Source organism: Xiphias gladius, chromosome 12, assembly GCF_016859285.1.
Source record: "Xiphias gladius isolate SHS-SW01 ecotype Sanya breed wild chromosome 12, ASM1685928v1, whole genome shotgun sequence".
Lineage (NCBI taxonomy): Eukaryota > Metazoa > Chordata > Actinopteri > Istiophoriformes > Xiphiidae > Xiphias > Xiphias gladius.
In genome coordinates, this window is record NC_053411.1 from 2897608 (window position 1) to 2912562 (window position 14955).

Consider the following 14955-nt stretch of genomic DNA (forward strand, 5'->3'; position numbering starts at 1 on the left):
AGCTAGCAGACGTGTTGTCAACTTCTGTTGTGCTCTGCTGACTAGATGTCAGTCTATGAATATTGATACAAGGGTCCCCCCTCCCCTTGCCCAGAGCACATAGTGTGTTAGCTATCAACCATTAGCATTTCAAGACATTTTCAAGGCAAAAACTTACTAAATCATTTCTAAGCACAGAGAAAAAAGATATATCATTTTCAGGCTGCCAGACAGATAGAGGCTTTTCTTTGAGAGGGCTTGATACTAGTAACCACAGTCTCTGTTATGATACGTGACTGTGGTGCTGAGGTCTTTCGATATAAAACTATAGAGCTGTTAGTTTAGACCAGCAGAGAATTGTTATCGCGACACCAGTTGGGTTTCACACTGGGATCGGAGTTGGTGTTGTAACACATGGCTCTAAAAACTGCAGGCAGGGCTGAAGGTAAAAAAAGACCACAAACCAAGCAACTCTGTTGGAGGGTTTACAGTTTGCACGACTTTCTGTGCGTTTATGAAATTAGTGTTTTCACATCTGTAAATGTATTTAATATTGGCTAATTGTGTGGCTAATTATTACAGTCAAAGCAGGCATAATTCAAAGCAGACATACAAATGTAAATAGTTATAAAATATTAACCATGAAATGGTACTCCCAAACACACAGGCTGAGATTTAGATTTATTCCACATATTCCAACTTTTATCTCTTTTAAGAACCAAAAACTGCCCACACAGTGCAGCAGATTTAAGCCAGTTACTAAGACACTGTCATTGTCAATTGTATTTGTGTTTTTGGAACTAGACAGGGTGTCCCAGCACATGCGCCCCAGTTGTGGAAGGGTTTAGTATAATTGTACTTAGGCCAGTAACCTCTGCTAATGCAACAGAGACTGTATTGGACAGCTTACGCAGTGCATAATTCAGATCCATGCCTTCTGGATTCCCACGAGGGGGGCTTCAGTATTTCCCTTTTGTCAGTGTTTATGGGGCTTTTGGAAAGGCTAGTGATGAATGGCAGCATGCCTGTGGTAGGGATAAAAAAGATCTTTCAATGAGCAAGAAGCAGGCTGTGAAATATGTTCTGTATGATGACTTCACCCCTGTGGGTTTATACAGCCACGTCTTCCTTCAGCTGGCGGGGAAGCAGTGGGGGTTCCACTGATACGAGAGCAGTATGAGCTTTAAAATATCAGCAGGAAGTAAAACTAAAACAGTCTTTTAAGTAGTCATTCAAATGTTTTTTTTTTTTCTATTTTTGGTTTTGTGTCATTAATGGGAAATCTAAGAACTCAATTTCATGACAAAAGTAGAATTTTCTGTAAAATGTTCATTTTATCATTAATTTCCTTGTCTTCAAATGAACTTTGCCCAAAACACACTTGAAGATGTGGTGTGTGGGGCACAATTGTACTGGAAAAACTTTGTTGCATTTCGTCTGTCCCTAACCTGGGTAACAGTAAGTACAGCAACCGTCTGGTGCTAGTGATACTGAAGGTTTATTTTCAGTAAATATACAGTAGTTACGTTTAAATATATACAGTATACATTAAATATAAATAATATCTCATATTTGGAGTATGTTTTGAACTTTTACACTCTTCAACCTTTCTAAGGTGGTATACTTAATGTTGTCAAAATCCTCTCAGTTATTGTTTTAAAAGAAGGAACCTTTATAGCACACACTAAGACTGATAAAACTGAAATTTAAGCCACTCGATTCCTATCATGCAATGAGGCTTAAAAGTCAGCTCACAGACAGCAGAACGGAAATAGGAAGTTGGCAAGAATTGAGTTATCGTGTACTGTCCTCCAGTGTCAAAAAATGGTACGCGCAGTTCGCACGTCATCAACCATGCGCCGAAACCTTTTACGCACGCGCAATAGTTGCAGCTGACAAATTTCAAACTTTGCGGCGGGTAGTTGAAGCGAAGACAGAAAAAAAAAAAAAAAACAAAACACAACAAAGGTTCATTGTCGAGGATTTAACCAAAAGTGCTAAGAAAATGACCAGCACACTGAAAGGCATTACTTTAAAAGGAAGCGCGGAGATTGTGGCCGAGTTCTTCTGTGAGTATTCAGATTTATTTGTTTTGTCAGCGGCCCGTTTTTAACGCTGTGGTCACTCGGGCATGCGGTGCTAATGCTACAGGGCCTGTACAGTGTAGCTTCAACGGCAGTGCAGGAGGAGCTCCATTAAAAAAAGAAAAAAAAGTCTAAGAATAAAGTGGCTAGTTTAAAATGCTTAAGCCCCTCTCTTGACATGAGCACACAACCAACCAAGGTCAGTTTGTTTTGTTAGAAATTTTAAACTTTTAAGTCAGAACGTGTTCATCGTGACACGCACCGCCCACCATAGACTTATCGTGAAGCAGTCGGGTTGGAGAAACCCAACAGGAGGAAGAGCTCAGCTGACTCTTCAAACTGTTCTACATGCCGAGTTCACCAAAAGAATATAACCTTTTCCAAACTGAAAAAACGAGCTCTATACATGTAGATTTTCACATGTACATTTATCTGTGTATTTCATCCACACTCGTCTAGTTAGACCGTGGTTAATATTTTGCACAAGTAGTGCTGTACACGGTGTAATCAGATCTGTACTATAATCAGACATGTTATATTTTGGTATATTACTTAATTAGATTGTCTTCTTTTTCTGTATCTCCCCTTTGAATTGAACTGGTTGCACCTTGTCTGAACCACTTGATAAATTCTTTCCACCGCAGCATTTGGCATCAACAGCATCCTGTACCAGCGGGGCATCTATCCTCCGGAGACATTCACCAGAGTCACACACTATGACATGAGCCTTCAGCTCAACACTGATCCCACACTGAAGAATTACCTGACCAATGTGGTATCTCAGCTCAAAGGTAGCCTCACTGGCTTGTTTGTTTCTTCTCCAACAGACCAACGTTTGGGCTTCTCAAAGCTTTTTTCCAGGGGATTGTCACTGTAGGGGGCAAGAGTGGAAAAAGGCCATGTTTGGTCTCGTCGTGGTGGCATTGTCTCTTCAAAAGAAACAACAGAAAAACAGAGTTTAATCATTTTGAGTTGAACTAAGTTATTTTGCTGGGGTTCCCTAGAATTTCTGGGGGGAGTATTTGAGTTCCCCTGCTTTAATCTGGTCTATGGATTGGAGTTCTGCGTGCGTGTAAAACTTAGACCTGAGCCTGACCCAAGACATTAAGCCATATTTTTGCTTTATTTTTTTCTGTTACTGACAATTGACTGACCAGTTGTATGCAGCACATTGGCTACACTGTCTGTTTTACTCTACCCACTGGGCATTGTGTATCTGCTTGCTAAACTGGACATGAATGGACACACATTATTGGCTCAGTCAAAAAGAGAAATACAGAAATTTTGTAATGGTGAATACCCGACCCAAACCCCATGGGTCCCAAAAAATATCAGGTTTTGGGTCAGGTACTCGCCATTACGAAATTTCTGTAGCAGAACTCTACCGTGAATTAGCCTTGTTTGCGTAACCAGAAGTGGTCTCTGGCAGTGGTATTTGCTGGGCCAATTTGGATGATGACCTTGTGGGCAAACCATTTTTATTGATCAGATTTGGTCAAATTATGTATTTATCAGAGAAATTTAGAGCGATGTTGAATAATTATTATTAATATTATGAATAAGTACAGAATTCTTTTAGTGAAATCAAATGTGTAGCTACGAAACAAAGGCTGCAAGTAGGGCTTCAACTAACAATTTATTTTTTTACAGACAAATCGATAAATTGATTAATCAGAAAAATAACGGTCAAATGAATTGACAAAATAATCGTTAGAGGCACCCCTAGTGAAAAATGCCCATCACATCTGCCCAGGGTGTCGGATTGTGTGTTTTTTGTTCGACTGATGATCCAGAACTAAGAGAGATTCCATCTACTATGACATGAGACAAAGGCCTGTAACATCCTCACATTTAATAAGCTGCAACTATAGAATTTTGGCATTGGTGCTTTAAAAATGACAAATGATTTATCGATTAGCAAAATATTTGTGAGTTAATTTTCTGTCGCTCGGCTAATCAATTAATCGACTGATTGTTTCAAGCATAATTTTAATGTTTTTATTGTATTTTGTGTTTTTTTTTTGTATTTTGTGTGTATTTTGTGATCCCATTCAGACTATTCGGTGTCAGGGTTCAGGTCAGTAACTGGTTGTTCTGTGTTGCAGAGTGGCTGTTTGAGTGCACAGTTCAGAAGCTGGTGTTGGTGATCACATGTCTGGAAACCAACGAGGTGCTGGAGAGATGGCAGTTCGACATCGAGTGTGACAAGTCAGCCAAGGAGAGCAGGTCAGCTCCTGTACTGTCTACTTGACCTTGAACAGTCTGAGACGCTATAGTTAATTTAGCAGCACTCTTTAAGTAGTTGAGCACTTTTTGAGACTACTAGTTCAGGTCATGAACAATGATAAAAAATTACATGGATTTGTAACATTGAAAGGCAGAATTGCTCACCGTGTGTTGGGTCTTTGTGTGTTCGAGTGGCAGTCCGATCTGATACCAGCAGATGGCAGCCATGACTCATCTGCCAGAGCAACACACATTTCAGTTTAAGTTTGGTTACATTCTGTATTTTTCTTGTAATTTACTACTCACATGCATAGACCCAAACCAGCAATGAACTGATCCCACTTACAAGTATTGTGTGTGTATCTCTGTACCGTAGAGCTCCATTGTTGTCTTGAGACTACTAAAAACAGCAGTGAGCCACACTGTTGCACTGGCTCACACGTTCCGTCATTACCATGAACACACACAATGTAGTTTATTTTGGCTCAGTCCCACACACCGTCCAGCCGCCTCTAATACTCACTAAAGCACCAAATGTGGATAATTCCACCATTGAAAATAGTGCCCAACAAATGCACAATTTCCTCCTGTTTGAGTAACGTCTGAGAAAAGAGAGTGTTTAGGGGCGGATTAATACATTGTGAATTTTGTTCATTTCCTGGGATTTGTTTAAAAAATAATCAAGTTTAACAATGGCAGACTTATTGTTATCAAAGAATGAATACATTTGTTTGCAGTGTCTTTAGGTTTTTCAAAATAAAAACTTTGAACCAGTGGTTATAACAAGACCTGTTTGTCAGTAATGGTCAAACCACCAAACTGTGGTAGCATTTGGAAAGGCAGCACTCAACTGAATGTGCAAAGTGCAGGCAGCCGGCCATAACAAAACAAGCTGCTACTTTGTATTTGGCCAGAATCCTGTGAATAGAGAGCATTACCTTGCCTGTACATACAGTTGCACACCTGTTCATGTCGGCCATTTTCACCTGACAGTTCTCACTTGGACACTGCACTGCTCTTCTCCATTGTGTATGTACATAGTACTTTAGATAATGTGTTTTAATTGAGTTTGCCTGTGTTTCCCAGTGCTCCCAGAGAGAAGTCCATTAAGACCATTCAGGATGAGATCCGTTCTATCATTAGACAGATAACAGCCACAGTTACTTTCCTGCCACTGCTGGAGAAGCTGTGTGAGTAACCAGACAGTTTTTAATATTATTTTAAGTTTTGGATAATGGACATATAAATGTAACAGCTGACTAATCCTTTTGACCCTCTGGCCCTCGCCCCCTCTTCCAGGTGCGTTTGATCTCCTGGTCTACACGGACAAAGACCTGGTGGTTCCAGACAAGTGGGAAGAGTCAGGGCCGCAGATCATTGACCAATCAGAGGAGGTGCGTTTACGTTCCTTCACCACCTCCATCCACAAGGTGAATAGCATGGTGGCGTACAAGAGGACCGAATCCGTTTAAACGTCTCCTCAACCCCATGAGCTGTATATAGCACCAACCACTGCCCTTTATAGAAAACAGCAAATTTTACACTGCCCTGTCCTACCTCAGTGTTTGCATCTCTGTCCGCTATCCTGTACACTGAGAGTTCTCCTGCTTTCCCTCTCAGAACTTCACTTTGTCTCATTTGGGTTTTTGAGAAGGATGTGTAGACAGTCTTGTCTCCCTAAACTAATGTAAATATTTCTCATAAGCAGTGATTTGTCTGTTAGGAACAAACTTTTCTTTACTGATGTTTTGTCCTTTTCTCTCAAGTTGTCCAACTCTGTTTTAGAAGCTAGTGGTTTATATGTTAAACTTTTATAAAATGTCATTAAAAAAATAAATGTAATTTGGCTGTTTTTTTTGGTATTACTGCATTTGACCAGGAGGTGGCGGTGCAAAGACAAACAGAATTTTGAGTCTCAAATTGACTCAAAGGGATTGTGTGTGTCTTTGTAGTGTATATAGTTTATCAAATTATAAAACAACACACACAACACATAGAAAATAAGCATTATTCTTTAATGGGACATACCATTTACTTGGCTCACAGTGTTCAGTGGTGTTGACAGTTGCAGATGTGGAACACCTCCTTCATAACGGTACCATATCAGCATATTACATTTTCTAACCTGCAGTAGAAAGCCTCTCATCTTAAAAAAAAAAACAAAACAAACAAAAAAAAAAACCTCTCTCTGGTACAATGCCCGCTCATGTACATGCAACAAAACAAAAAGAGAAGCAAATTTCTCTGAAACAACCCAGAGACTGAAGCAGTGAGGAAATCAGATATTTTGTTTTTGAAAAAGCAGAGGTTAGGCAACAGGCACATGTAGAGGACATGTACAGTCCTGGAGACTTATTCTAAGTACAAAACAACCACAGATACAAATGAGCTTTCTGAGCATGTGCGTCTACAAAAGTGCTTTAGTTATGACCAGGCTGTCTGGCCTGTTTGTTGCTCATGATAAAATGCAAATAGGTTGCACCTGTTGTGCGTACAGAGTACTAAAGTTTTGTATAAGAGTGTAAAGTGATTTGAATGTGGAAGTGTGAGCAAACACCCAACATCTTATTATCCTAAACCTTAAATACCTGTAATGCACTAACTGATAACTGGTAATTACAAAAAAAATGGATGTATATTTCAAAGCAGAAGATGAAATCCTGTGTTTTAGTGGGCAGGGCACAATGTAAAATGTCGGTACTAGATGACCCCCTGTGCGGTCTTTTGTTGGTTTTCAGAAAAGTTAAGTTGTGTTCTAATGTTGGCGGAAATGTATGTGAAATCAAAGTAATAAATCACAACAAAGTCTGGGCAGGCTGTCCACATTGCAAACAGCACTTCATCGTTCAGTTATAATAATGGGGTGTAAAAACAGCCTATTGTCGGGAAAAGACATTAATGGGTGCAGAGAGATGTGGACAGATAAAATATGTTTTTCTCTAAATTGTGAATTTGTCCTATTTTATCACAACAAGGCAGTGGAAGAATCTAGACCAATGTCCCTTTGAAATTGCTGGCCTAGTCTTTGGCTATTTTACATTTTGAAAAGAAAAAAAACATTGAATAACAATACAGTTCATTTCCAATTTTCATCTGAAAGAGTTGTTCCAACGCAAGATCCTTCAAAGAACAGAGATGGGATTTTTAAGTATGAAAACTACATTTCCTATATAAAGAATTGTTTTCTCTTGACAAAAGAATGACCTTACAATATAGAAACTCTAATAAATATAAAATAAAAATAAATATGCAATAGTTAAGACAATGAGTGAAAAAAATGTTAAAAAAGACTCAAACCCTTGTGTGTGTGCTGTGAATGAAAACATTTAAAAGGCATATCAGATTATTGTGACACTATGTAAAGTATACAGTGAGTACAATATCTGTAGCCCACTGGAATGGTGCTGATCCCTAAGGATCTATGTCTTACCATTCAGTGTTCCCCTAAAATTCACTACCTGTGAGAGATAGTGTAGGTGAGACTTCAAGATGAAAGCCACTCTGTGCAAAAATAAAAATGGCTAGGGTAATAAATATAGCTTAGTGCTGATTCTGTTATCGTCTCTGGTGAGTGACAGCCATAAAAGAATGGTGACAACAGGAAGACAAGTCTCACAAAGTTTGATGAAATGAGCATACCCTCTGAAACAGTGATGACACATGGACACAAAATTGTACGTCGTTCTCACCTGTTTTTCATGTGACTGAGCTAACAGCTAAATTGAGCTAAGGCAAGAATTTGTTTAAGGTTTTTTCTGATTTTTGTAGTTTTGGCCATTTGGTATATGTACTCACCAAAGTTATTGAGATCTGGGAAAATGGTGAAATTGCTAAAGCAAAGTCAAGGCAGGGCAAGAAATGAGCAGTCCAATGATCAGAGTGGTTGGAAACAAGCCAACAGTTTAGCTGGTTAATGGGAACCACTTTATTTGTAGTAAAACTGAAACGGAGTACACCTCAAAGAGAAATGTCGGTAATAATCCTTCATTGTGCCGAAATACAGCAAGTATAGTTAATCTAGTAAACTGTGATGGATGTTTATAACAGACATCTTGGCTAATAATATCATTGTTCACATTTGTTCTCTATTCCAAAATAGATTGGCTAACCAGAGATTTTGTTAGTCTCGTGGTTCCTAACTTCGGCTGTCTGCAGTCTGGATCTATGGGTGGCAATGTTAGTCTGTCACTTGGTCCACCAAGAATGACCAGACTGAGATAACATCTACATGATGTATTACCTGGAAATTTGTACTGACATTCATGGTTCCCATAGGATGAACAGTAAGGATTTTAATGATCCTTGACCTTTACTGTAGCGATACTTTGGTTAATGTGTAAATGCTTGCAAAGCTAATTACATTCCCATCATTATCAGCTGTTCTTTGTCTTTAGTGCTAATAAGCAAATGCAACCATGCTACCTCGCTAAAATCATATGATGAACATGGGAAACAATATACTGTACCTCAACACTGTGCCCTAATCTCAGCTTGTTAGCACTGTGAACCTGTCCGTGTTACTTGGTTATGTTAGCATTTAGCTCAAAGCACTGCTGTGCCTAAGTGCAGCCTGACTGTTAGCATGGCTCATTTTCTTCAGTGATGCTACTGTATTCCCAGATCTGAGCAATTACCTCGGTGAGTGTAACCTAATTATTACCAATTGGAAGGATGGACAAACCTATGAAAATAAGAAAGCAGAGAGAAAACCGAAAAACCGGGATTATTCTTAAAGCGTTAGAAAACTTTTGGCATAAGTTGGGACCTGAACCTGCTCTACGATTTCTGAAGTTGAGGGCAATGGTATCTGCCTTTTCACTATCAAACCAAATGTATTTTTTATTTTCACTATATAATCTTTTCCTGGTAGGGAAATAAATTTTGGGTCACTTTCCTTGCACAAAACATCTTATTTGTTCTGTCATTCATGTACTGTATGTCATGCTAATTTCATGAAATCTGCGAGACCAGGTTGGACAGGGAGAACCCTGGGAATTTGTGTTGGTTGAAAGCCAAACTGGCTTTGGGATCACACCAAGCCGTTGCCCAGTCCCTTCTCGCACTCTTCGGCCAAACGCTTCCAATGCTGCCGGTTTTTCTGACAGCCTTCCAACAATGGGGAGCAATACTCCGACATACCAGCCAAAGTCTGTGGCAGCAACAAAGACAATTTATTGAAAAATGTATTTAAAAACAATGCTCGTTCAATTTTCACATGTGCATTCACTTAAAATCTTGTTTCACATTTTTTCACAATCAAGACAGACTGACAGCGTCTTTCGAGCACCTGGGAAATAATAAAATGAATGTCCACCATTGCTTTTGGCGAAATGCGTTTTTCAAATATTCATTAGGTAGAGTGGTTTCCAGAGATAGAAAGAATAGTAACCACAAATCAAATTGGCTCAATTACCTCATATAACTGAGTGCAGATGGCATCAATGAAAGACACCTGCATGCTGGGAATCTTATCTCTTTTCTCACGATTCATCAGGTCCTAAAGTGAAGATATAGAATAAAAATATCATAAACTACATCAGAAGAGAACAAAAATGTCTGCATTCAAATTCTTCAAATAACAATATTTTCTGCTATCCTCTGTTAGCAGGACACTCCTACATGATCTCAGATTCACGACTTAAAAGCTGATCGACGATGGGCCTGCAATTAACAGTTGTTTTCATTATCAATTTATCTGCTGATTATATTCTCTCAAATATTCCTTTAGTATATGAAATGTCACATCACAACTCTGCAAAGCCAATTGTTTTAAATCTAAAACGAGACATATCCTTGAAGAAGCCCAAATGATGATTTAAAAACTAATCAAAGGATTTTAGACTCATTATGCAAATTTATGCAAAACTCACTCTGGTCTTGCTAGACAGTCTAGAAGCAGATTTTTAGATTATTTACCGGTAATTTGTTGCTTTCTGAGTAGACCAAACAAGGGCACATTAAAGTAATGAAGCAGGATAAGGATAAAACCATGATATAACTCTATAGAGATGCAGACAAACTGGTAGTCTTCTGAAAAATGATAAAGGATTACGTATATATGATTCATTATTTAATTCAGAATCAAAAATTAATATTGATTAAACTGTTTGCATCCTGGCTTTGCCATTAAAATAATTTCCGCTATTAGTGTCTTACTTTTTGTACACCATATATGTACAGACTAAAGTATTAAACATTCTTTGTTATCCCCAAGTGTTATCTAACAAACAATGAATTAGATTGTAATGGAAGACAGTAGCATACTGTTGATTATCATCAAAATAGCTCTGAGATGCTATCCTTTTTGATGTCAGCACCATTAAGAAGCCCATTAAGATTAAAAACTAGAGAAACCAAAACAGATCCCTGAGGCACACCACAGCATATGTTGTACTTCTTAGAATAGGTTTATCACACAAAATAATCCCTGGAGTTATATACACTACTTACAATAGGTTCAATGTTCAGCTCTTGCCTCTCCTTATCCCCCTGTTCAAAGAACTCAGTGGCCACCAGCTCTGCAATCTGCATCAGAGAGAAGAGAGAAGAGAATGATGAGTTCATATAGTCTTTAACCTAAAGCAGATGTGTTTATTTGAAAATTCGATTAACTTTCAGTCTGTGAAAAAACAACACGGGCAAAGGTGAATAGATCAATAAAATATTCACACTTTTAGTTCCAGTCTCCTTTACTACAAGCAATAACTGGCAAGGATGGTTTTCTTGTTACATCTACCGTACATGTGAGACCAAGGACAGAGGCAAACTACTGATGTAACACAATAAGGGAAAAACTATTTTGTTAAGGTTGCACTTTTCAAACCAAGCTTTCACAGTTTTTCCTCTCATAATCTCAATCACAACCTCAGTTTGATTTGGATACGACTCCATCTCATGTGGACATTTTAGCAGTGTTGTTCTATTGTTCTACTTAACCTTGGAAACTCTGTCATATTTGTGGCAGTTTGAATTGAAAAAAAAACAAACACCCTAGGAGGCTGATCTTGGGAATGAGGTTGAGACACCTTACCATAGAGACAACAAAACGCTTCTCCTGCTGCCAGAATCAACAGTGTCAAACTTTAATATTGTGAAATGACTGGAAAGAGCAACAGAGAACAAGAATATACACAAAGAAGGCAGGGAACACTTGCAACAGCAAAAACACAAGATTGGAAGAAACAGCTAGAAAGAAGGAATGGAAATGAAAGAAAGTATAATCAGGTATGTAGAGCGATAAGAACAAAGAGAAAATGGAGTAAGAAAGAGGGAGAGGTCTGCTATAAGAGTGGTAGTCACACTAAGTTAATCGTCTCCGTGTGTTTACAGAGAGGTAAATAAGATCTGACTGCAGCCTCAGGCTCCAATCAGTATCAAACCTGTTTGTACAGTATAGTATATGTGTGTTGAAGCCATCTGCAGCTCACTGATTGAGTCTGTAATTAAAGCTCAGTACTATGGAGCTGCAGGGAAACTCAGCAGGAGAGAGCTTATTATATCTGACTAAAACCAACACTAAGATTGAGGAAATGTTAACTGGTGAGGCTAACTGACTTCGTCTTTATTTACCTAACCTCATGTCCGTCAAAACACCAAAGTTTTTATGTCTGCATAGCAAAGCAAGTTAGCTCCATGTCAAAATAACTTCAGTGGCCAGGGACTGCTTCATAAGACTTCCAACAACAGCAAGACAGGCCTACTACTGGATTCATGAAAATATTTCTGTTGATTTTGGAGGGTGCTTGCACACACTTATACCATATGTTCATGATCAGGACGGTCAAGCACTGTTTGGTCCTTTGGTCATCTAAGGCCATTTAAATCAATAAAAAGTCCAGACAGACAACCTGGAGACAACCTGTAATTGTCCTTCAACTTAGACTACAGAATCTCACAGAACTAGAAGCCTTTTGGAAAGAAGAATGGTGAAAATCCCCTGAACAAGAACTGAAAGACTCTAGCTGGCTACAAAAAGCGTTTACAAACTGTGTTACTTGCCAAAGGGGCTGTTACTATGTACTGACGATGCAGGATGCCCAAGCTTTTGTTTCGGGCCCTTTTCCTTTTATTTTGAAACTGTAAAAGATGGAAATAAAAAAGTAATCTTGCTTAAAATGTTGAAAAGAATGTTTCATCTATAACGTTATGCCTTTTGGAAATCAGGTAATCTTTTACTCACTTGGCTATTCAAAGTTACAGACATTTTGACCAGGGGTACTTTTACATTTACATATATGTGTATGTGTTAAAGTAGCTAAGGTTTGTCCAAAAAGTTGCTAGATTTGTTGCTAGGTCCTTTGTGAAGAAAATTCGCTAAAGGGGTGAGAATCTAGCGACAAAGGCGGGAAGTTGGCAACATTGCCTGTAAACACCCCTTTATGAAGCAATAGAAACTTTTTGCACCAATTTATTTTTGAAAGAGAGACAACCAAAGGGGAACCTACAACACTTGGTAAGCTGACCAATGGTGTAACTTCATCACTCAGTCAGTCAGTTGGTCCCGGACATTTGTGTTCATAGGGCTAGCCTCATTGTTGCAGTCTAGCCAAAAAGAAGACAAAGTTCCTGTAAATGAAGGACTACTGAGGCTCCCAATTCCTCCTAGATCCTAGACCAAGTCATCTTCATTCACAACTGAGTTGAATTCCAGTCAAACTGTAACTCAGACTGACACAAGTCTAAGAACACAAAAATATGGAGTTAAGACTGAATTTAGGCCATATCAAAACATTAATGCATATGACAAGACAAGACAAGAGCACTGATAGTAGTGTAATCTTTTTGCCTCTAATAGTCTTGTGCATGATAAACAGGTCAGGAAAGGCCTGGAAGAAGCTGGCAGCAGCTTTCTGCTACAAGATGCTGTCTTTTTACCTGCTAAATATTTCACTTTCATCAAAAGTAGATTCAGACTTTGTCTGCTGTGTTGTGCAGGTAGTGTACAGTGGGTATAATGAAGCTTTTTTAAAGAAAACAGCTGCCTGCTGCTGGAAACAAGGTTGATGAGAGTGGTGAGAGGGAAACAAAACATTAAAGTTGCGGGCCATAAAACAAAAACAATGCGCTGAAAGAGGCTTAAACAGTCTTTTGCTGAAGAGAATTACAATTTTTGTGATAATTCTCTGTGTTTGTCACTAGGAGTGTCACCTTGTAGTTTTAACTATGGTTTAATCTGTAGTATGCTAATATATTTGTATACATATAGATTCCAGTCCTGGGTAAGCTCCAGTGGGTCAAACAAAAATCAGAAGTTACAAACTGAATATAGCTGAATAAAACTAATCTGGAATGTTGAAATTCTGTAAATAAAAAGTGGAACTTCAAAATCAAAGTTTAAACATTATGCAAACCAAAAAAAAGGATATCGTTGTAAGTAATCTTCCCTTCAGTTCTGGCAGATGAGAGACACAATTTGTTAATGAGACCCAGATGATATGCCAGTGAGAGTGCGTTTAAATGCGAGGACATATTTGCATGTGTGTGCATGTTTACTGCCCTGAATGCTTTCAAAGGTGTCATCTGAGGACAGGGGCACAGCTGTTTTTATTAATGAGCACTCACTTGTCAACACACACAACCACACACACGCACATATACAGAGCGTGCCTGTCTGAAGCTCTCTTCACCGTGCCCGCAGTTCCTAACAAGGTGCAGACTAACGAAGGTCACCAGGGAGATGAAACAACGGGGGGGGCAGCCATATGACGGGTGAGGAGAACGATGAAAGAAAAATGTGTGTGTGTGTGTGTGTGTGTCTGTGAGCAAGAGAAAGTGGGAGGGAAGGACAGAGAGTTAGGAAGTAAGTACAGTAGAGTGAGAAGTCACAGAGTCAAGATTAAGATACAGTAAATGAAATAACAGCATGAAGTGCTGTACTGCATGTCATGCCCTCAAGCATGTTGCACCTTAGGCCACACCCCAATCAGTGATGTCACAGGTGTTCCTCGTCAAGTTTTCAAAGGCAAAACAATTGCTGTGACATGACTGATATGGATGTGGCCAGAAACGATATAAAAGAGGAGACAAACCGCATTTTGAATAGAACATTCCGTAACACCAAAGATGGCAGTTGTATGACATATATCCTGCCCCCTACCCGTAAAAGCCTATCGTCTGTTTTATAACAGCTGAACAGGTATCATATCAAGCCAATCGTGTTGTTGCACTGATGCAAGCAAAAATTTGTGCATGTGTAGTTTGAGTATAAACTGTGGGCAAAAATTGTTTTAAACGTTATTTTGGGGCAAAGTCAACAAACTCAGATTTGAACGATGATTCTATACATGCAGTTTTTATGTCCTGGTGACCATTGAAAGTGAAGTTACGGCTCTGTCCCCAATCAATTAGGAAGGAGCCTGGTCTTATTAGCCCAAAATAACTGCCCAGGGGTGTTGCCAAGATGGCTCCTGAGTGGCACACAGATCAAATCAGCAACAGTTTTCTGTCCTCAGTCATTTGTTAGAGATTTAGTCTTTGAAAATAACCTATCTACAGCTTTAATTTAAAGCTGCAGAAATCAATATTTTTATGTTACCAATGGTTCAAATGACTGCGTAATGTGAAAGGTGTCACTTGTAGTGACAAATCCACCGAGAATTGCAACTTCCGTCAGCTCTTGTTTTGGTTTTATGGGCCACAGGCTCTTCAGCTGCTACCCTGCAGCAGC

At 39.0% G+C, this 14955-nt stretch overlaps 2 protein-coding genes across 5 annotated transcripts in view; one reads left to right on the forward strand and one right to left on the reverse strand.

Moving 5' to 3' along the window:
- The first annotated feature begins 1809 nt into the window (after positions 1-1809).
- mad2l1 (MAD2 mitotic arrest deficient-like 1 (yeast)) lies at positions 1810-6142 on the forward strand. Its single transcript, XM_040141034.1, has 5 exons — positions 1810-2048; positions 2708-2854; positions 4169-4289; positions 5376-5479; positions 5589-6142. Exons 1-5 carry the CDS (start codon positions 1985-1987, stop codon positions 5759-5761), a joined length of 609 nt encoding a protein of 202 aa, XP_039996968.1. The 5' UTR covers positions 1810-1984; the 3' UTR covers positions 5762-6142.
- Positions 6143-6260: 118 nt separating this feature from the next.
- pde5ab (phosphodiesterase 5A, cGMP-specific, b) overlaps positions 6261-14955 on the reverse strand; it is an 86412-nt gene continuing 77717 nt past the window's right edge. For 2 of the 4 annotated variants that reach the window (XM_040141031.1, XM_040141030.1), the window contains exons 20-22: positions 10740-10814; positions 9703-9786; positions 6261-9438 (exon numbers count right to left, since the gene is read on the reverse strand). In XM_040141031.1, the coding sequence (XP_039996965.1) occupies positions 9319-9438; positions 9703-9786; positions 10740-10814 (279 nt within the window). In that variant the 3' untranslated portion in view covers positions 6261-9318. The remainder of the gene's footprint in view (positions 9439-9702; positions 9787-10739; positions 10815-14955) is intronic. The other 2 variants (XM_040141032.1, XM_040141033.1) reach the window with 1 other exon arrangement.

Bases quoted from the DNA above. Each gene is read 5' to 3' on its own strand.
- mad2l1 (XM_040141034.1), top strand. From the start codon at position 1,985: ATGACCAGCACACTGAAAGGCATTACTTTAAAAGGAAGCGCGGAGATT. The intron at 2,855-4,168 runs GTAGCCTCACTG...TCTGTGTTGCAG, and splicing joins TGTGGTATCTCAGCTCAAAG to AGTGGCTGTTTGAGTGCACA. The intron at 4,290-5,375 runs GTCAGCTCCTGT...TGTGTTTCCCAG, and splicing joins AAGTCAGCCAAGGAGAGCAG to TGCTCCCAGAGAGAAGTCCA.